We start from the raw sequence: 17,843 nt of genomic DNA, 5'->3' as shown, positions 1-17,843 counted from the left end.
AACACAACATTTTAAATATGTATGAGGCAAAAAATGACTTTGGGTTACCTGTAATCCAATAAATTTTGCACAGCTGAAAGGAGTGGGAGAAATGCATAAAACACACATTTTAATAATTCTGGAAAATCAAGGTTAGCTGATAGCAATGGGTATTTGGGGGCTATTGTAATTTCTCTTTTTTTATGTATTTGCTTAATTTTCTTGTACAAAGAAACATTACATCAAGATGTAGTTAAGAGTAGTGGCCATTCAGACAATTTGTATATTCTGACAAATGTGTTTAATTACAACCGCTTCAAAGGTATCCCAGATTTTCAAAAGTTTTATTTGAAGTTTGAAGACTAGACAAGGTCATACTAATTTTACAACATCCTACATGATTTAAGTATATATACAAAGGAAAAAACCAACATTGGAATATTACACAGCTTGAAAGTTTGCAAAGGTTATTTGTGTCTTAGTAACTTCTGTACTTACTGACACATCAGACGCCAGTAGGGAGTATTATGTTTCATAATTTGCTGACTAGCAAAGATACAATCATTAGTACCCTAAGTCTTCAAAGTTCACACCAATCCTTTGAAGCCATTCAGAAAGAGAAAGTCAACCCTGAAATTAGAATTAGTGACTATGATAAGTGCTTTCAACAGGACATAGATAAAACAGAGATGTTTGTTAATTTCATAGATTACAAAATTAGTATATCATCGCTACTCCATATAGTGAAGACTAGGTGACTTTTCTGTGTATTCTTCTTCTAAGATTTAACTTGTTTCAGTGTGAATTTAAGTAGAATAAATTTGTTTCCCTTTGGTGTCATTGAAACAATGACACAAAAGCTACATACTACTTCATAGGAATTGTTAACATCAACACATGTGGGAATCCCTCTGTTGTCATGAATTTGAGGCATCATGGGACAAACATATCCTGTTGGTCGTGCCACGTTGGTGAAGTGCATAGAGAGCAGAGAGAAAATGCGCAAGCAAGAGAAAGCCATTTCAGTGCATTTCTAAAAAATAAGGAGTATAAGTTTAACAAACTCCCTTTGAAAATATTTGTTTAAAAAACTATAAATAAAATAAAATTCAGAACATCACAAGAAGCCAGGAATAATTTTGAGAAAGTAAATCATTACAAAGCATGACTCATAATTTCTAAAACATACTCTGTTTAGAATGAAGAATCGTGCATAGTCTGTAAAGGAAAACGGCTAGAAATTTGGTGGGACAGTAGATGTTTAAAAAAATAAAAGGCATTGGCTAGACAGTAAGTGTGTCTATTTTTGGATCTAAGTAATTATTTGTAATATGACTTAAACATTAAGGAAATTAAAAAGATTTAATTCCTAATTTTAAAGTTGTCTGAAAAGGCAATATTGAGGACCTAACAAAGTTGTTAAAGATGCCGAAAAATGATCATTTCAGATGCTTCAGATCAACAATTTCATAAGGACCTGAAGTAGAAAGCCTGTGGACATAGGACAAATGTGTGGCCAGCCAGTCTTAATTCTGCTCTTATTAAAAACACCATTATGATTGACTTTCCCTTTAAATTCTTCACTATGCTTGAAGACCCACTCCATATATACATCATTAAGAAATGCGGTTAACACATGGACAGACAAGACAATAACAGTCTAGTGGCTTTTGTTATGCAGCACAAATAATAGGGGGGAAAAAAAGACTTCTCAGTGTAGCACAGGACCTTAACATTTTGTACACATACCATACTTTCTTTTCCAGGACCCTTAATTTAAAACTCCAATAATTCTGTGTCTAAGCCTTATAAAACAAATACTTGTAAAGCTTATAAATTAGATGCTGAGGACTATTATGGAGGCAGTGTGAGCTTTAATTTGAGAGACATGTCAATGAAACCTCCATTATCAATAACAAATTGTTATGACAATTGTTTATTTTTTCAGGACCTCCGAAGCAAAATAAACAGAAATCAATTTCCATCTTAAAATGATGTACTACATTGTCATTAGTAAATACTTTTCTCAAATAACTACACAATGTGCTTTCCTAGGAAATTGCCACCAGTTTCATTCAAGTCTCAGTCAAATTCTAGTTTCACAGGAAATGCAGAGATGAACAAAGAGATGATGAGTACGCTTGGCCAGACTCTGCAGCACTGTGTTAATATTTGTTTGCTAAAAAGATTTTAAGTGGACAAACACAGAATTCATTATTCTGCTATTTTAAAGTAAAGATAAGGCTATGTAAATACCATCAAAATAAAGTTTAAAATTCCGGTTTAAAGGGACATAATGCTATTTTGTTGTTGTTTATCTTGCAAAATGGTAGTATTGGGTTTTTCATCAAGGAAGTATTTGGAAATTACATAGTTATAGCTTCCTTCAAAAATAGAATTTCAGATTCAATCTACTGATATTAAATATGATCAATCTACTGACAGGCAATCATGTTCCATATATATGTATACCTATATATGTATACATACACACACACACATAAACATGAAACTTTTAGGCAAATAACAGGAAAAACTCATTTAGAAAAAAATATGGACTTATTCAGTTGACATACAATATAAAGAATATAGAATAGAATGAAAAGAAAAAGATTATATGATATATTTGATTAGAAATAATGAAAGTAAAATGAGAATTATAATATCAATTAGTACTGCATGTAACAGATTCTTCAAAATGCTGTTATAAACACTGACAGTGATTGGGAGGCACAGGGGAAATAATTAGGATCACGTAGAGTTATTAGAGAAGAAAAAAAACCTTATTGCTAACATTGCAGTGTTCCTTTTATAAGAATTAGCTGAGTATTGATTATAAAAGCTCTATCAACTCTTGCTTTAATTTGATAACTATGAGTTTTTTTATCCTTGCTATCAAAAGAGTGCTACTTCTTCCCTTAATATATTCCAACCATTGTGAATAATTCAGAAAACAATGATGGACGTAATTCACAAGTTAATGTGATGTGGCTTAAGCAATTTAAACAATAAAAATCAAATTAAACCAATGAAAAGGCAGGCTTAGACCTCCTTAAAAAGACAGTGGCCTACCATAATTTGAGCACTTTTTCATGAAAAATCCCATTCAGTTTCCTACAGAGTTTGCCCAGTTCATTCCATGGAGATACTTTCAGGGAGACAGAGAGGAGGACCGTGGGGCATGGACGCTCCTCACTCTTCCTCTGTACAACCCAGCAGCTCTGAGCGTAGCGTGATCCTCCCGTACCAGGACCAAGGGAGGATTCTGATGTGCCGTGCATAGATGGGAGGGTCGATGACGTTTTTCCTGTGGGTATCATTGTCAAAATTGCCCTGGAAAACCTACAAGAAAAGAGCAAAGAATATCAATCATACAGCCTTCTTTTTCCTGGGAATCATTTTTATCACTTTTTTTTTGTTTGGAACCTTCTTCCCAATCGTGAGATTTTGATAACTAATCATGTTTTTCAAAGCAAATTATTGCAGCTTCTTTTTAAATGATCATTTTAAAATTAAATTGTTGGAGTGCCTGGGTGGCTCAGTGGGTTGAGTCTGCTTTTGGCTCAGGTAACGATCTCAGGGTCCTGGGATCAAGGCCCGATTTGGGCTCTCTGCTCAGCGGGACTTTGCTTCTCCCTCCGTCCTTACCTACCGCCACACCCTCATCCGTTCATGCTCTCTTGCTCTCTCTCTCAAATAAATAAATAAATAAATAAATAAATAAATAAATAAATAATAAAATCTTAAAAATATAAATTATCAAGTAATGCTTAATTTAAAGAGTTAAATAAGATAAAATTGGGCATCTGAGGCATAGATCTATCTTCTTCATCTGCCTATCAGGTTTCTTTTAATGCAACAGATATTTATTTCTTGCTTCTGTCACGGGCTGGTATAGGTTAAGCAGTTTGCGGAAGGTGCTCTCTTCTAAGGAGTGATTCAGAGATCCAGGCTGCTTGCAAATTGAAGCCATCACCTGAAACTTGTGGCATCCACATTGACAAAGGGCAAGGTGAGAGAGAGTTATTAGACTGGGCAGGATGTTTTAAAGAACACAGTATAGCAGCAGCTTACATCATTTCTAGATACATATCATTGACCTTAACTAATTATATCAGCCCGGCCCAGCTGCAAAGGAGGCTGGGAATGGGGAGGAGCACATGGATATTTGGCGAGCACAACACTCCCTATCACAATGTCCTTTGCTTGCTTCTCACAGACAACAAAATTAACCCATCCCCAAGAGAAAGAATGCAATCAATGCTATTTTGAACGTTGTTGTTGTTTTTGGTTTCTGTGTCTACTCATTCCTGGATCCCTGCAATATTGTTGCGATCATTGTGACTTAGACCATCCTGACATGTTGGCACTGGATTCTTCTCCACCAATCTTTTGTTTCAAAGCTTTTTTTTTTTTTCTTTTAAAGAGAATTTATGACCATTTTTCTCTCCAAAGAGACCTTTATAATCATTTTGCAAAGTGCTTGCTTCAGAAAAAACAAAATCAGAACACTGGGATCCTAATAGGAACGACATTAAATTAGACATTACTTTGGGAGAAATTCATGCATTCATAATATTTAGTCTTACTTGAAGATTTCATCATTTTTCATCTATAGAGTCTGCACACTTATTATTTAAGAAATTTCTAACTTTCTTATATTCACATTTTCATTTTAGCTCAAATAGGATAATGAAGAATCTCTTTAAACTTTCCCCTTTTAACTTGACGAGGCATCTTATAATTGGAAGATAATTTCTTTCTTGCTTGAGATCAAAACGTGACTATATAGCTAAAGGGAGACCCGAAACAAAAATTCCCCAAAGCGGGGGGGAAGAAACTCCATCACTACATGATAGAATATTTAACCTGTATCTTTGAACATTCTAAAATTAAAGGGAATGTTTTAAAAATGGCCTTCTAGAATAAGTTGGCTCAGTCTCACATGATCACAAAAGGTTTCCTGGGTAGGGAAAAATAAAGAAGTCCTCTCAAAGGCATTAGACAATGGCACTGATTAATAGAAGCAACAGACAAGATGGGGTAATCTTTCTGCTGGTTCCACGGAAAGATTATGTGTCATTGAGGGCCAATGCGAAGTGCTATCCCTACCTGGTGGGGGACAATTTTTCAACCTGACACAAAATATATCTCAAAGGCAATTTTTGAATAAATATTTGCTGAAGAAGAGAATACCGAACTGTGCCAAGTCTAGAATTCATCATCCTGGCATAGCTGAATCCACTTTCATTTAATAGAAATTTTATCCTCAGCAATGCTCTGGCTTTGCATTGACCAACCAAGAACTAATTCTGGATTTAAGTGTGTTACTAAATAACAGTGTCTCTGTTAGTAGAAGCTCACATGTATAGAATATACCACACAAACACTCACCAAAAATCCTCAGAGAGGTTGTCATTGCCAAAGCGGAAAATAGGAGAGTACCTTCTATGGTTTCCTGACATTCTCCCTGACATACAATGTTGGATTCAAATGCTTCGCTGAGACTGTGGTGTTAGTTAAATATAGAATCGCAAATCCAATTTCAGAGCCTTGCTAGAGAAGTTAATGTGTTTCTTTGGAATAATAGAACTTAAATTCATTAACTTTCATCACAAGATCTATAACAGTCCGAAATACAGGGTCATACCATTTCTTGGGAAGGATACACAGTAAGCAATAATTTTCTTTGAAGTCACTGGTCTTCAGCACAAGTTTCAATAAGAAACTAGCAATCCAGAAAGAAATAGTTGAAATATTATACTTAGCCTTTATAATGGAGAATACAATTTAGAGAAACTACATCAGCTCTGAAACTGCATTCAACTGTGACATTTCTGATTTAAGGGGTGAAAGTCATAGCTATTTGAACGCTCACTGAAAAGATTAAATGAAGTTTCATAAAATAGTATAATTTAAAAAACAAACATTTTCACAGAAAAACAGCCACAATCCACATTGGAATCACCCAAACCATGGCCTAAAGGTAGTGAAGACAACACTTTTATTTTTGGAAGTCTCTCAGTAATGATGCAGCAGAGAACACAAAGTACATACTTGCAAATTCGAGAATGGCATCTTGTACTTGCTGTGCAAACAGGTGGCCCATGTACTGTTCTCTTGTCTCCAGCACTAGGAAGATCATGCTTAAGAATGCTAGTTCTGTGTGTTATCCAGCAAAGGAATGCAAACTCAGCATTTTTAGTTAACTTTTAAAAATGGGTAAAAATTCTAGACATGGGCTTTTATGTACACACTTCAGAGATATAAGCAACTCAATTGATACCAAAGTCTGAAAAGATCAATGGGAAACATATCTCCATTTAGAAGGGAAAAATTGGATATGAGAAACACAGTTTGAGAAGTTTTTAGGAAAGAGTATGCATATGCTTCAGTTTCAGGAGGAGGCTTAGCTAATTAGCCGATGACAAGTTTGCTGATGTACTCAGACACGATAATGCTTAGGGATCTATCGGGTTTTTCCCAACATACAGGCCCTCAAGAAAAAGGCACTAAAGGTACTTTGGAGAGGCTTCCAAATTACAACCTAGAGGATAATAGAGAGAACTGCCACTGCCTTCATGTGGCTGAGATCTTGGATCTGGCTTTTCAATGTCAACTCTCCTGTGATACTTGTTAAAATTCAAATCAGATTCTAATGAGGATTCAAATCTCAACACAAAGAGACTGTCAGATAAAACAATTAAATGTTGCTTCCAGCAACGTTTTAATTTTTTTTTTTTTGTAAAATAAGACTTGTCATTCTTCATTAGGGACAATGGTCTATTCAGGCCAGAGTAGACATCATCAATGGGAGACTGCCAAGAGGGGAGGGTTCTCCTTCATGACACCATCAGACAGCTGGGGCGTAATTAGCGTCTCTTAGCAGCCGTGACCTCTAACTGCCTTTCACAAATGTTGAGGAATTCTTGGGGGAATTTCTTGCACATACTATTTATTTAGAATGTCATCTGGTCTGTGAAGATATACTTCTTTTTACTTTTCCTAAATAATGCATTAGAAAATTCAAAGAGAGGGGCATCTGGGCGGACTCAGTCGGTTAAGCATCAGACCCCTGGTTTCTTCTCAGGTCATGATCTCAGGGTCATAGGATCAAGCCACCCCACTGGGCTCCGAACTCAACAGGGAGTCTGCTTGAGATTCTCTCTCTCTTTTCATCTCCCTCTCTCCCTGCCCCTGCCCCTGTTTGGGTTTCTCTCCTTCTCTCCCTCTCTCTCTTTAAAATAAATAAATCTTTCTGAAAAAAGGTTTTAAAGAGACTCCCATTGTTCTAATCTTTTGGAATTTTCTCACCCAAATAGCAATTTTAAGGATTTTTAGAGAGCCTCCATAAGCTCTTTAAGGCTAATGAATCAGTATTTTAGCAAGGCCTCAGGGAACTATCAGCTCATCCCTATGGCCTTTTTTGGTCTCCCCGTTCTAGATTTCATTATTTCTCTTTCGATATGTGGAGACTAGAACTATAAATGGGATTCCAGATATTGTGAAAATACAAGAGTCGAATAAGCTATTGTTTGCATTTGCCTTGGCAATGGTGTCAAACACACCACTGGCTTCATTGCCTATGTTCACACACTGAAAGGGTTTTTAAAGGATTAAAGACAAAGATAAATATCTTTATCTTTAAAGGATTAAACACAAAGATAAAAATCCATTACCCAAGAGCAGCATTTGTGTGGGGGTTGGAGGGGAGAGGAGTGGAAAAGAGAAAAAAAAAAATTATCCAGCATATATAATTTCACTTATTTATTCTTTCATCCAGAGTACTTAGAAGGAGTTGGGAAAAAATAGTCTTTTCCAACTCTGATCCATGAGAAACACTGTTTTCATGTAATTCCACCCATAGAATGGAAGAATCTGAGACTTGGAAAATAAGGCATAGTTCGTGAGCACCAACTTTCCTCTAACATTTCTGACATGGAACTTCCAGCAATGACAATGGCAATCCTCAATATAATAGGGTAGGTATGTATGTATTCAGATATTTTGGAAGTCTGTCCTTTCACTAGGCTGACACATGCCTCTTTCTAAGTTCCATCTATTGATCCTAGTGCTTTATTCTCAACAAGCATAGATGATACCTGTCAAAAGAAAAACAGCTTTAGACCTCCTTAACAATAATTAACATAAATTTCTCAAAAACTCAAAATTCGTGGTGCTTTAGGCTAAACATTTGTGGTTGCTTAAAAAAACTCATGTGAGATGATTTTTAAACTTATTTTGATTGCATTCCATTGGATACCCTCTGTTTTTTAAATTTGACTTGAAAGGGTAGTATTTATTTGGACATACTATGTGGTAATGACCTGAGTGGCCTAAAGTATAGAGTGTGCCTTTGTTATGGATACAATACTTCTATCAATGCAGTCTAAAATTTAAAACTATTATATTACATTTTTGGCCATGATTGATGACTAATTGTCAAAACAAACTTTGAACTTTATCATAGAAATTCTCTTAAGTCAGGATTTTCCCAATATTTCACTTGTGAAAGAGATTTATAGTGGATGTAGACATTTATATTTATTCCAATTTCATTTCATTTTATTGAATCATGATATTTTAAAGATAGCAATTCACAGTTAAGATTATGATCCATATAAAAATAGTGGAAATTTAGTGGACATAGGATTTAAGTATCCATTTCATAAAGTAACCATTTATATATTATGTGAGTATAAAATCTGACTTTTGTGGGTGACATAAAAGACTTACACTTATTAGTTTATGGTTTAGCATCATAAAAATCATTTTTATATACTTATTATTAACATTACTTGAATTTCTGTCAAAAATTTCAGAGTTACAACTTGAACCAATGCTTTAATGGCTAAAAGCCTAATGCACAAACAGAGTATTTATCTATTTGAATAGTGTTTGTAAGAGAAACTTCAGTTGTTTCTCATTCTATGACTTTTAGGCTAATTTACAATTTATGTTCTACTTTGCCCTATATTAAAGCATTCCAAAAATACCAAAACTTTTCATTAAAAGGTAAAACAAAAATTATTGTGTTAAAATGTATAGAAAATTGTTGGTGGTATGAATGTACATCACATTAAAAAGAAATCTTATTGGAAGTTTTAATGTATGAAACTTCTGTTAGTGATTGGATATAAAAAATCTAAAACCAAAGTTTGATTATTTTAGCTTCCATAGACTCTAGCTATTATTCAGTGAATTCAATTTTCTAGGAAAATTTATCAGCATCCTTGAAACCATTTCATGATTGAATGGCTGGTATATCATTCTTGATGGTTTTCTCTCCAATCAATTCCACTAAACCAATGAAACTCTGTAACAAAATTAGTCTAAATATAAGTACATTCTTTCAGATGTAATAAGGAAACAAGAAATCAGTTTCTAGGTAAATTCCAATAATCTAGGAAATGTTCCTTGGAAAATAATGCATATTGAGAATCACATTCTAAGAAATGCACACACACATAAAGAAAGGATTTTGTTAGAGATAGGAGATTGTGTTAACAGGTTCTCATTGATCACTAGTCTGCAGCAGGTGGGGGATAAGCCCTCACTATACAAAGTCCCAACAACGATACGGCAAAAATCCTCATCTGTGGAAAGGAACAGGGATCTGCTTCTTGAACAGAACCCCCAAGCATCCTTGAATAGAACTACTATCCTCCAAGGGTGCAGATGAAGAAAGGCCATAGTCAACTGAAACAATTTATCAGCAGGTGAATGTACCTGCAAAGTTCAAGGTGTGTCCCATCTAGAACTGTCATAGTGATGCAGACATGTGCCATTCCAGTGAGGACAGTACAGATCATACAAGTTTGTGTAATATGAGTGTGCAGTAAAATCTTCACCTTGCCCAAAAGGAGGTCTGATCTTTGCTTTCAGTTCCTGGAAGATAATCTCTTAAGACTTTGGAAAGTCCTGAGAGATGACTGTCTTCACTTACATGGGAGACCTGGGCCACACCAGAGTCTATGCTAATGATGTGATTTATGGTGGGGGCTTTGAACCAGCTTGACCACTGAAGGGGCTGGAGGCTCAAGTTAGCCTTTCAGGCAGTAAACCATGTCTACAAGACTGAGCTTCAACGAAAGCTTTGAACATCAAGGCTGAGGTGATACCTAGTGCATATTGTATGTCACTCATCATTGCTGAGAGAGGTTAGCACTGCTGAAGACTCCCAGAAAGAACAACTGAAAGCTCATGCTTGAAACTCTTCTGGATTCTACCCTACATGCCTCCTCTCTTCGCTGATTTTTATTTGAATCCTCTTTCACTATTATAAACTGTAACTGTTGAGTGCCGTAAATTGTGTAAGACCGATGACTCACAGACCTATACCTGTGAAACAAATAATACATTATATGTTAATTAAAGATTTTTTTAAAAATGTAGCTGTAGGTATAATAGTTTTAAATGAGTTCTGTGAGTCCTTCTAGTGAATTATGGAACATGAAGTGGTCTTGGGGACCTTTGAACTTGCAGCTGATGTCAGAAGTGAGAGTGGATTTGGGAACTTCCAACCTTTGCGTAAGTAATTGATGTTGAGGGGTTAGAGGTATCACAAAGGACTTTTTGATATTTGTTAACATTGATTAGTCTGAGGAGGGACCTCCATTGTCTGAAAGAGCTGTGCCCCAGACTTCCTCAACAGTATGTGCCAGGCCTGTCAGAGATATTCAGGCTTCAAAATTAATTGTGAACTTATTCTTTTCTGATTCTTTGAATAAATCCTAACATGACAATATATTGAAATTTATTGATTGTGGCTCTTGGGTACACTTTCTAAATCTTTTATTCTTAGGTCCTACTCTCTCTATTTTACTTGCTCTTTTTGGTTTTATTTTCTGGGTGGTATTTATTCTCATGAACATAAACTTAACAAATATATCAAACAATTAGTGTTACTTGTTCTTTTTTATATTTCAGTAACAACATCTTTATTCTTCTGTATTTTTTTAATATCATTTCTGAAAAAGCTTATACATTCCTTGGGGAATACTACTTTGGTCATCTACTGGAGATTATTTTGAAATCCCCTGGGAAACTGGCAGGTTTTCTGAAAGCTATAGAACATGGTGACATATATAAATCATTCTGCACCATATTTCATATTGGACACCAATTTTTATCTGTGTCCCTTTCAAAATGTTATTTTGTTCCTCAAGCCCTTTAAAAAATCCGGACCCTGGTTCCTTTAGAGATTTCTTTGCTTCCCCAGCTCCCTTGATGAAATTATGTGAGACTTTCAAACTGCCTATCCAAAGACTTAACTTCAAAAGTCCAATTATAGAACATTTTTGTTTGATGGGGGAAGTAAAAAGAAAAACATGGGGACAAGTTCCATGTCTTTCTTCCACTAGTTCATGAATCATTTTAAACCATTAAAATTACTATATGGATTCTCCAAGAAAATGAATTCCACTCCCACTGCTGCCCTCAGGAGATTTCTTGTGGCTCTGAAGTTTGCTCTCTTTTGTAATTATGTAAAAAAGTAGTCTCTGGCTTCAGGGAATGCTACATTTCACTGAATTGCTCTGGCTTTACTACACGTTCCTAGTGTATATAAATCTCTGATTATAACCCAAGAAATTTTTACTCAACCACAAATCTGACATTCACTTAGAGTTCTTACAGTGTTACCTGGACTCTATTGTTGTTGTTGTGGTTTTTCCCCCAAAATGCACCAGTGGGAGACTAATAACTGGCCAAAAAAAAAAGCAAATATGTTGTCTTTTGTTTTCTACTCTGACAATAAAGGGTCATTTATTACTTTTCAAACTGTTACAGACTCTCTTTCATTTCCTGTAGTTGATGTGATAGCTGGTTGGCTGATATTTAATTATTGACTGGAAAAGAGGGCTGTGATATCTTTCTAAAATTCATTCCTCCTTAGGTACTCCGGGGGTTGGGAGTTTTTGGAAAAGGAAGGAAGTGGCACATCTTTAGGAGTATTTTGTAGAACCTTTTACTTCTGGTCTCTAATAGAAGAGTTCAGCTCGCCTGTAGACATCTGAGATGAAGAGATCTAACTCTCCACAGTAATATCAACCTCTCTATTACTAGCAAGCTGGCAAAGATTGTACCTGAGATTCCCTAGACCACTGTGAGAGTGACTTGTTGAGCTAAGGAACTGCTGAGATCCAACCTAACCAGATGAGAAGGGGAAGGGACTGGGGACAGGGTAGCCACCTCCATTCCTTCAGTGTTTTTCTTGCATAGCCTTAACTCCAAGAAGCTGGGGTCCTGGCCATTCTTAGGAAGAGCCAGAAGAGCCTTCCTGAAAAATTCATACAACTTCTGTTAAAAAGACCCTGACCCTGGAAAAAGACACCGAGAAAAATCAAAGCAAAACCTGTTAACTCTGTTGACTATTGCCTTTTCTCTCCCATATCCACTGGCATTTGGAATGCTCAGTCTAAAAGTCATTCAGTAGATGGGACACACCACCATATTTAACTTCTTTTATGATGAAAGTCTCCTTAGGAAACAAGAATATCCCAGAAAATATATCACATAGGATGATTGCCTATAGAGATTTATGAAACATAAAATATGTCATTCTAAACTGTGGCTATAGATTTAAACTATCTGCTTTCTAGCACTCAGATTTTGACTGCCATAAGAAATATTCCTACAGAAAAAAAAAAAAAAACCAGAACTGGAAAATCATCTGCTATTCAAAAGTAGCTATCTATAGAAGATACTATGAAGAGCAGTCAGACAGCAAGACCATCTAATTTTTTCTTTTTTAGTCTAAAATCAGAAGTGTAGAAATGCCTTTCCTCTTTTCCAGAAAAGTACAAAACAGTCTGCTTCTCTAATGAAGCCCAATGTTTATCTCAAAATCTCCTAAATCACACTGGGTATTTTGTGTTATATCCCAACAATCTGTAGTCTGTCTTGACCCCTTCAGAGAAGATATTTCAATGATGTGGCAGTAGTAAAATAAGTGTCTGACAATTCCCACCCCACGTTAGGAACCTTTCCCTCACTCCATGTCTCATCCTATTTTGGTCAGACATGACTTAGTACAGAGCTGTAAGTAGGAGCACAGTAGTGATTTAAGCATTCAGCCATGTGTCTTCTAAGCCAGACTGGTGCTGAGGAAGGAACAGTGTCAGGGAGCTGGAGAAGATAATTTTGGAGACAGATGATGAGGTGGCAAAATAGAATTGCAGACATGAAGCAGGTTGTGAGAGTATGTGTGCATATGTCTGTGTGTATTTCCCGAAGTGTGAAAGAAAGGCATTCTCACTCTATCCTCTCTCCCTTAGGTGTTTTCTCAGGAGAACATCTGTTCTGACTGGAAGATCTAGGGGATTTTTAATGGAGACAGAGTTGCAAGATATCAGATTCGGTATATACTTATACTTAAAAAATTATTCATTGCTTATCTGAAATTCAAATTTAACAGGTGTGCTGCATTTTTGTTTGCTAAATTTGGCACCCATAAATGAAAAGTATAGAGAGCCCTGGTCCTGAGCTTAGCAGATGCAAACTCTACTTTGGTCAGGGGAAGCCTGGGTCTTTTTGTCAATGTGTTGAGGGTACACTGGTCATTAAATTATATCTGACATCAGGAGGAAAAAAAAAATCACCTTTGCTAATACTTCTAGATATTAGTAAAGTACTAAAAAGATAAAAGAAAATTTTTGCTATGTAAAATAACACTTTTTTACTCACTTATGAAGAATACCTTCCTTTAATTATTATTAACTATTAAACATCTCATTTATCTGTACAACATTAATTTTATTTCTAGCTTTATTGGAAAGCAGGAAATTAATTCCTGTGTGTGGTCTTCTGGGTGTTTTTCCATAGAAAAACTGGAAAAAATATTCTTTTCATGCAGGTACAATCGCTGGGTTCATCTGCTATTTTTTTAAAATATTATCTTTTAACCAGCTTTGTGTCTCAAATTACACCAGAAGCTTTAAAATGATGAGAAATGCATTGCCTTTATAAAAAGGGCCTGAAGGGGCTTAATACAGATGTGTCCCTCAAGAGCCCATCGTACATATAAATACACTTTTTCTTTGAGACCCAACAAAAGGAAGTATATGCGAATCACTCTCCTAATGGGTCATTTTTATAGGGTGTGGCAGATCCAGAAATCCTTTCATAGTTTCTCATAAATGTGGAACTGTGACAGGTATCTTTTATCCTTTTTCAGATTTAACCTGTGAAAAAGCAGAAAAAGACTAGAATACTAATTCATTTTGTAAGTTAGAGACTTTAAATCGCTCCACAGATTACAGCTAATGGTATGATGGTGGAAAGGCTTGCATGCCATGTAGAACTGATGTCCTTGAGGATTTTTTCACTTTCAAAATATATTACATTAAGCAGTCAAAATATTAGTTGTCTGGTAATTATCTAGACATGAAATGGATTCATACTTTTTGCTGTGTTCTCTCCAATGGTAAACGTGTAGTTTCAGCAATCAGAATAATGACGTGCTCATTTTTGATGTAGGAAATAGAGGCAGAAGAGGAATTATTAGATTTCCTTACTACCCACAGCCCACTGACAAGGCCCTGAAACAGGAGAGTGACATTCCTCTAGGGACTCAACTGCCTTGATGTTGACACTTTGGTAAGGGCGAAAGGCAATCCTAACCCATACTGCCCCCTCTGTTCCCCATCCTATAAGCCTACATTAATAAATACAAATTACTTTATAAATTTCCTTTATCTCTAAACCATCCAAGATACATGTTGGCAATCATCTGTCACACGTATGACCCACCCATATATATTGAAGAGTCTTATGACTCGGGTTTAATTAGACGGTAATAAATGACCCTTTCCCAACAATGCTAGCCCCCTCAAGATCCTGGAAACCTTGCTTCCAAATTTCTTTGAGACCTATGCTATGCTGAGGTCAACTTAAAAGTATATAATGCACCACTCCTCATGACCCCTCATGACCTCTTTCAGCCCTTGGGTCCTGTCTCCAGGCTTCAATAAAATCACATTTTTGCACCAAAGGTATCTCAAGAATTCTTTCTTGGCCATTGGCTTTGAACCCTAACGTCTTTCCTACATCAGTTTTCATAATGGGAATGATAACTATTAGATTCACATTAAATAGGACTCTATTTCTTCCAATAAAAATATTCAAAATTCTTCTCAGCTAAGCTCTCCTGTTTCAATCAGTTTCATCACTACCTTTTAATGAGTGATAACACACCTGAATTTTAAACAATTTATTAAACTTTTTTAGCCTTGACCATTCTATTGGGGAACTGTCACTAATCAGTATTTTTAGTGTGTTAACCTTTCTAATTGATGCCTAGGGTCAAAGGTGGGCTAAATACTTGATGGTCCCTCACAGTCAAAATACAAGCATGACCTAAATAAGAGAATGAGTAATTCCTTTCCTTTGAGGAATACTGTCATTATACAATTTTGTCTAATAATATGTAAGTCAAACATAAACATAAACATGAGAGGTTCATAATTTTCACTGGGGATATTTTTATTAATTTCTGATGAGTGATGTTGGATTAAGATTCAAAAATTAAGACGTTAAAGTTTTTTGGCCTTTGAGCATTAGGAAAAATAAGGCCATAAATGTAATAATGATATGTAATAATAAAAAATATTTTTAATGGACATTTTACTTTAATAGCATGTTCTATAACATATTTCTTATGTTTTTCACACTTTCATTCATGCAGAAACATCTGTTAACTGGAAAAACTATATGGTTTCAAATTTTAAGGTAGCTTATCCAATTTTCTGGAAACAAAGAAGTTCTTGAGTTTTTAGGATGGAAAATAATTAACACAAAGAAAAAAATATATATATGTTTGTCTCTCACTGCATCTCCCTGCATTGTTCGCTTTGTCTCCCTTGTTAAAAATAAACCCACAGACCCCAAATGGCATCAGTTAGGTCATGTCTACACTGGGGATTCTTAGTTAATCTAGTACAGTTTCAACCTCCCCCAGAAATGCAGTATTCACTGGTCAGTCAGGAATTCTCTGATGGGTGCTAATGTGTCTACCACTGGGCTCTCTCCACGACTCCCCACTTCCGGAGGAAGATGAAGTAATCTTGCATGATAAAACAGACCCTTTGCTTTGACTCCTAAGGGGAAGCAGCCTTGCCTGCCTCAATCCTCTCATGCTATTCATGTTCTTGCCCCACCCTCCCTCTATAAAAGCCTTCCATTTTATATAACTCTCTGAGCCCCCTCCACTTGCTAGAAGGGGTGCCACCTATCCATCAGTCATTTAATAAAGCCAATTAGATCTTCACATTCCCTTGGTTGATTTTTTGTTATTTAACACCTTACACTTCTGTCTTACCTAGAATGATGTTTCATAGGATCTGCACTGGGATATTATCTGTCACTAAATAGGAGTCATAGCAGCAACCCACCCACCCCAAACTGGCGAGTTTTATGAATTTTGTGTCTAATGCTTTGCTTGTTTTTCCATACTACCTCACATATATGTCCTTGGACCAGCACTCTGCTTTTGTTTTTCCTTTTAAATGAAGCAGATTAAAAATCCAAATGCCCTCTAAGAAATGTAATGGCTTCAATGGTCAAAACGAACCATCTATTTTCACTGTGTGTCTTTAATATTATAGAATGTGAAATAACATATAAAGAATTTCTTTTTTTGCTACTTCAAAATTGATTCTTGAAGAAAGACAACCAGCTTTCTCTTGCTGTCTCCAAACAAACTGAATGACTTCTTAATGAGCTCCTTAAGATCAATAGCTTCTGAGTGTTCCTGTGGCAAGTCTATCATTCCAGTTTATCTTTTTTCTCCAGCCTTTAGCTAGTTACTGGATTCTATCATTGTAATTATTTAAGTTACTAACCCTCTTCCTGTTCACCTCCATCCCATAAGCCCCATTTCCTGGTCCTCCCTTCCTTTCCTTGTTGTAAACCATTTACTCTCTATTCAGGAACAAACAACTTTGGGTAGGCAGGACACTTGGAGTTCATGTTAAACATGGAAATGGAAATACAGTCCTCCCTGTAGCTGACCTCTGCCCTTGTCTATTTGCATCTGGACTTGCATCCAGTCTTCTGCCTTGTTTCTGACCCCCAGACCCCATCTCCCAACTGATTCTGATTGCTGAGTCCACGTTGTGTTGTTCTCTGTGCTCCTTAACAATGGCTACCGCACTTCCCACTGGTGAAATAAGCTGCTTTCTGAATTTAAAAGTGCTCAGTGGTGTTGTTCTTTCCCATTCCAGCACATCTAAGTCTGCAAATGACTTTCACTTTGATAAATCAATTCTTCTATACGAGGTTAGTTCTTGAGATACAGCCATCTTGGTCAGAGGCCTTAGTAAAATTTACAGGGGCTCCATTCTATTTTTGTCAAAAGCATGAATTATAAAAGGTCCATAAGGTATAACAGGAATTCCTTGAACTTTTTAGTTGGTATATATAGATTATGGCAATAACTGAATGTTTTATTTATAGGTTTTTACTAAATATTTTATTTCAGACTGTTACCACTTTTCATTCAGTCTAGAGCACATCAGCCCCAAAGACTGCATTTTTTTCTTTTAATTTCTTAGTTCTATGCATTTTTTTGGTTTTGCATTAAAAGCGGAATCATGACATTAACTATTATCTCTATCAACTCTTGGGGAGGGCTTTTTAATATAATTAAAATTAAAAATGGTGAGCCCATCACTGAACTTTACATTCCGCCAAAACAGAAACAGTCTCAGGAGGTGTCCTGAGTCTGAAAATCTAATAACATCGACATCTATGCGAATACAGGTGATTGTGTATTCTTTATACCAACACAAATCCCAGCCGGGTCCCATAATATTGAATTATGACAAGGAAGAAAGCAGATAAAATTCTAAATAACAGTTGATACC

The 17,843-nt window shown here is 35.9% G+C and overlaps 1 protein-coding gene across 2 annotated transcripts in view; it reads right to left on the bottom strand.

Moving 5' to 3' along the window:
* Positions 1-306: 306 nt before the first annotated feature.
* Positions 307-17,843, bottom strand: part of EDIL3 (EGF like repeats and discoidin domains 3) — a 413,532-nt gene continuing 395,995 nt past the window's right edge. For both annotated transcript variants that reach the window (XM_032335811.1, XM_032335809.1), the window contains one exon: positions 307-3,321. In XM_032335811.1, coding sequence (XP_032191702.1) covers positions 3,172-3,321 — 150 coding nt within the window. In that variant the 3' untranslated portion in view covers positions 307-3,171. The remainder of the gene's footprint in view (positions 3,322-17,843) is intronic.

Source organism: Mustela erminea, chromosome 3, assembly GCF_009829155.1.
Source record: "Mustela erminea isolate mMusErm1 chromosome 3, mMusErm1.Pri, whole genome shotgun sequence".
NCBI classification, from domain to species: domain Eukaryota; kingdom Metazoa; phylum Chordata; class Mammalia; order Carnivora; family Mustelidae; genus Mustela; species Mustela erminea.
Note: the sequence above shows the minus strand (reverse complement) of the source record. Positions and strands in the feature narration are given on the sequence as shown.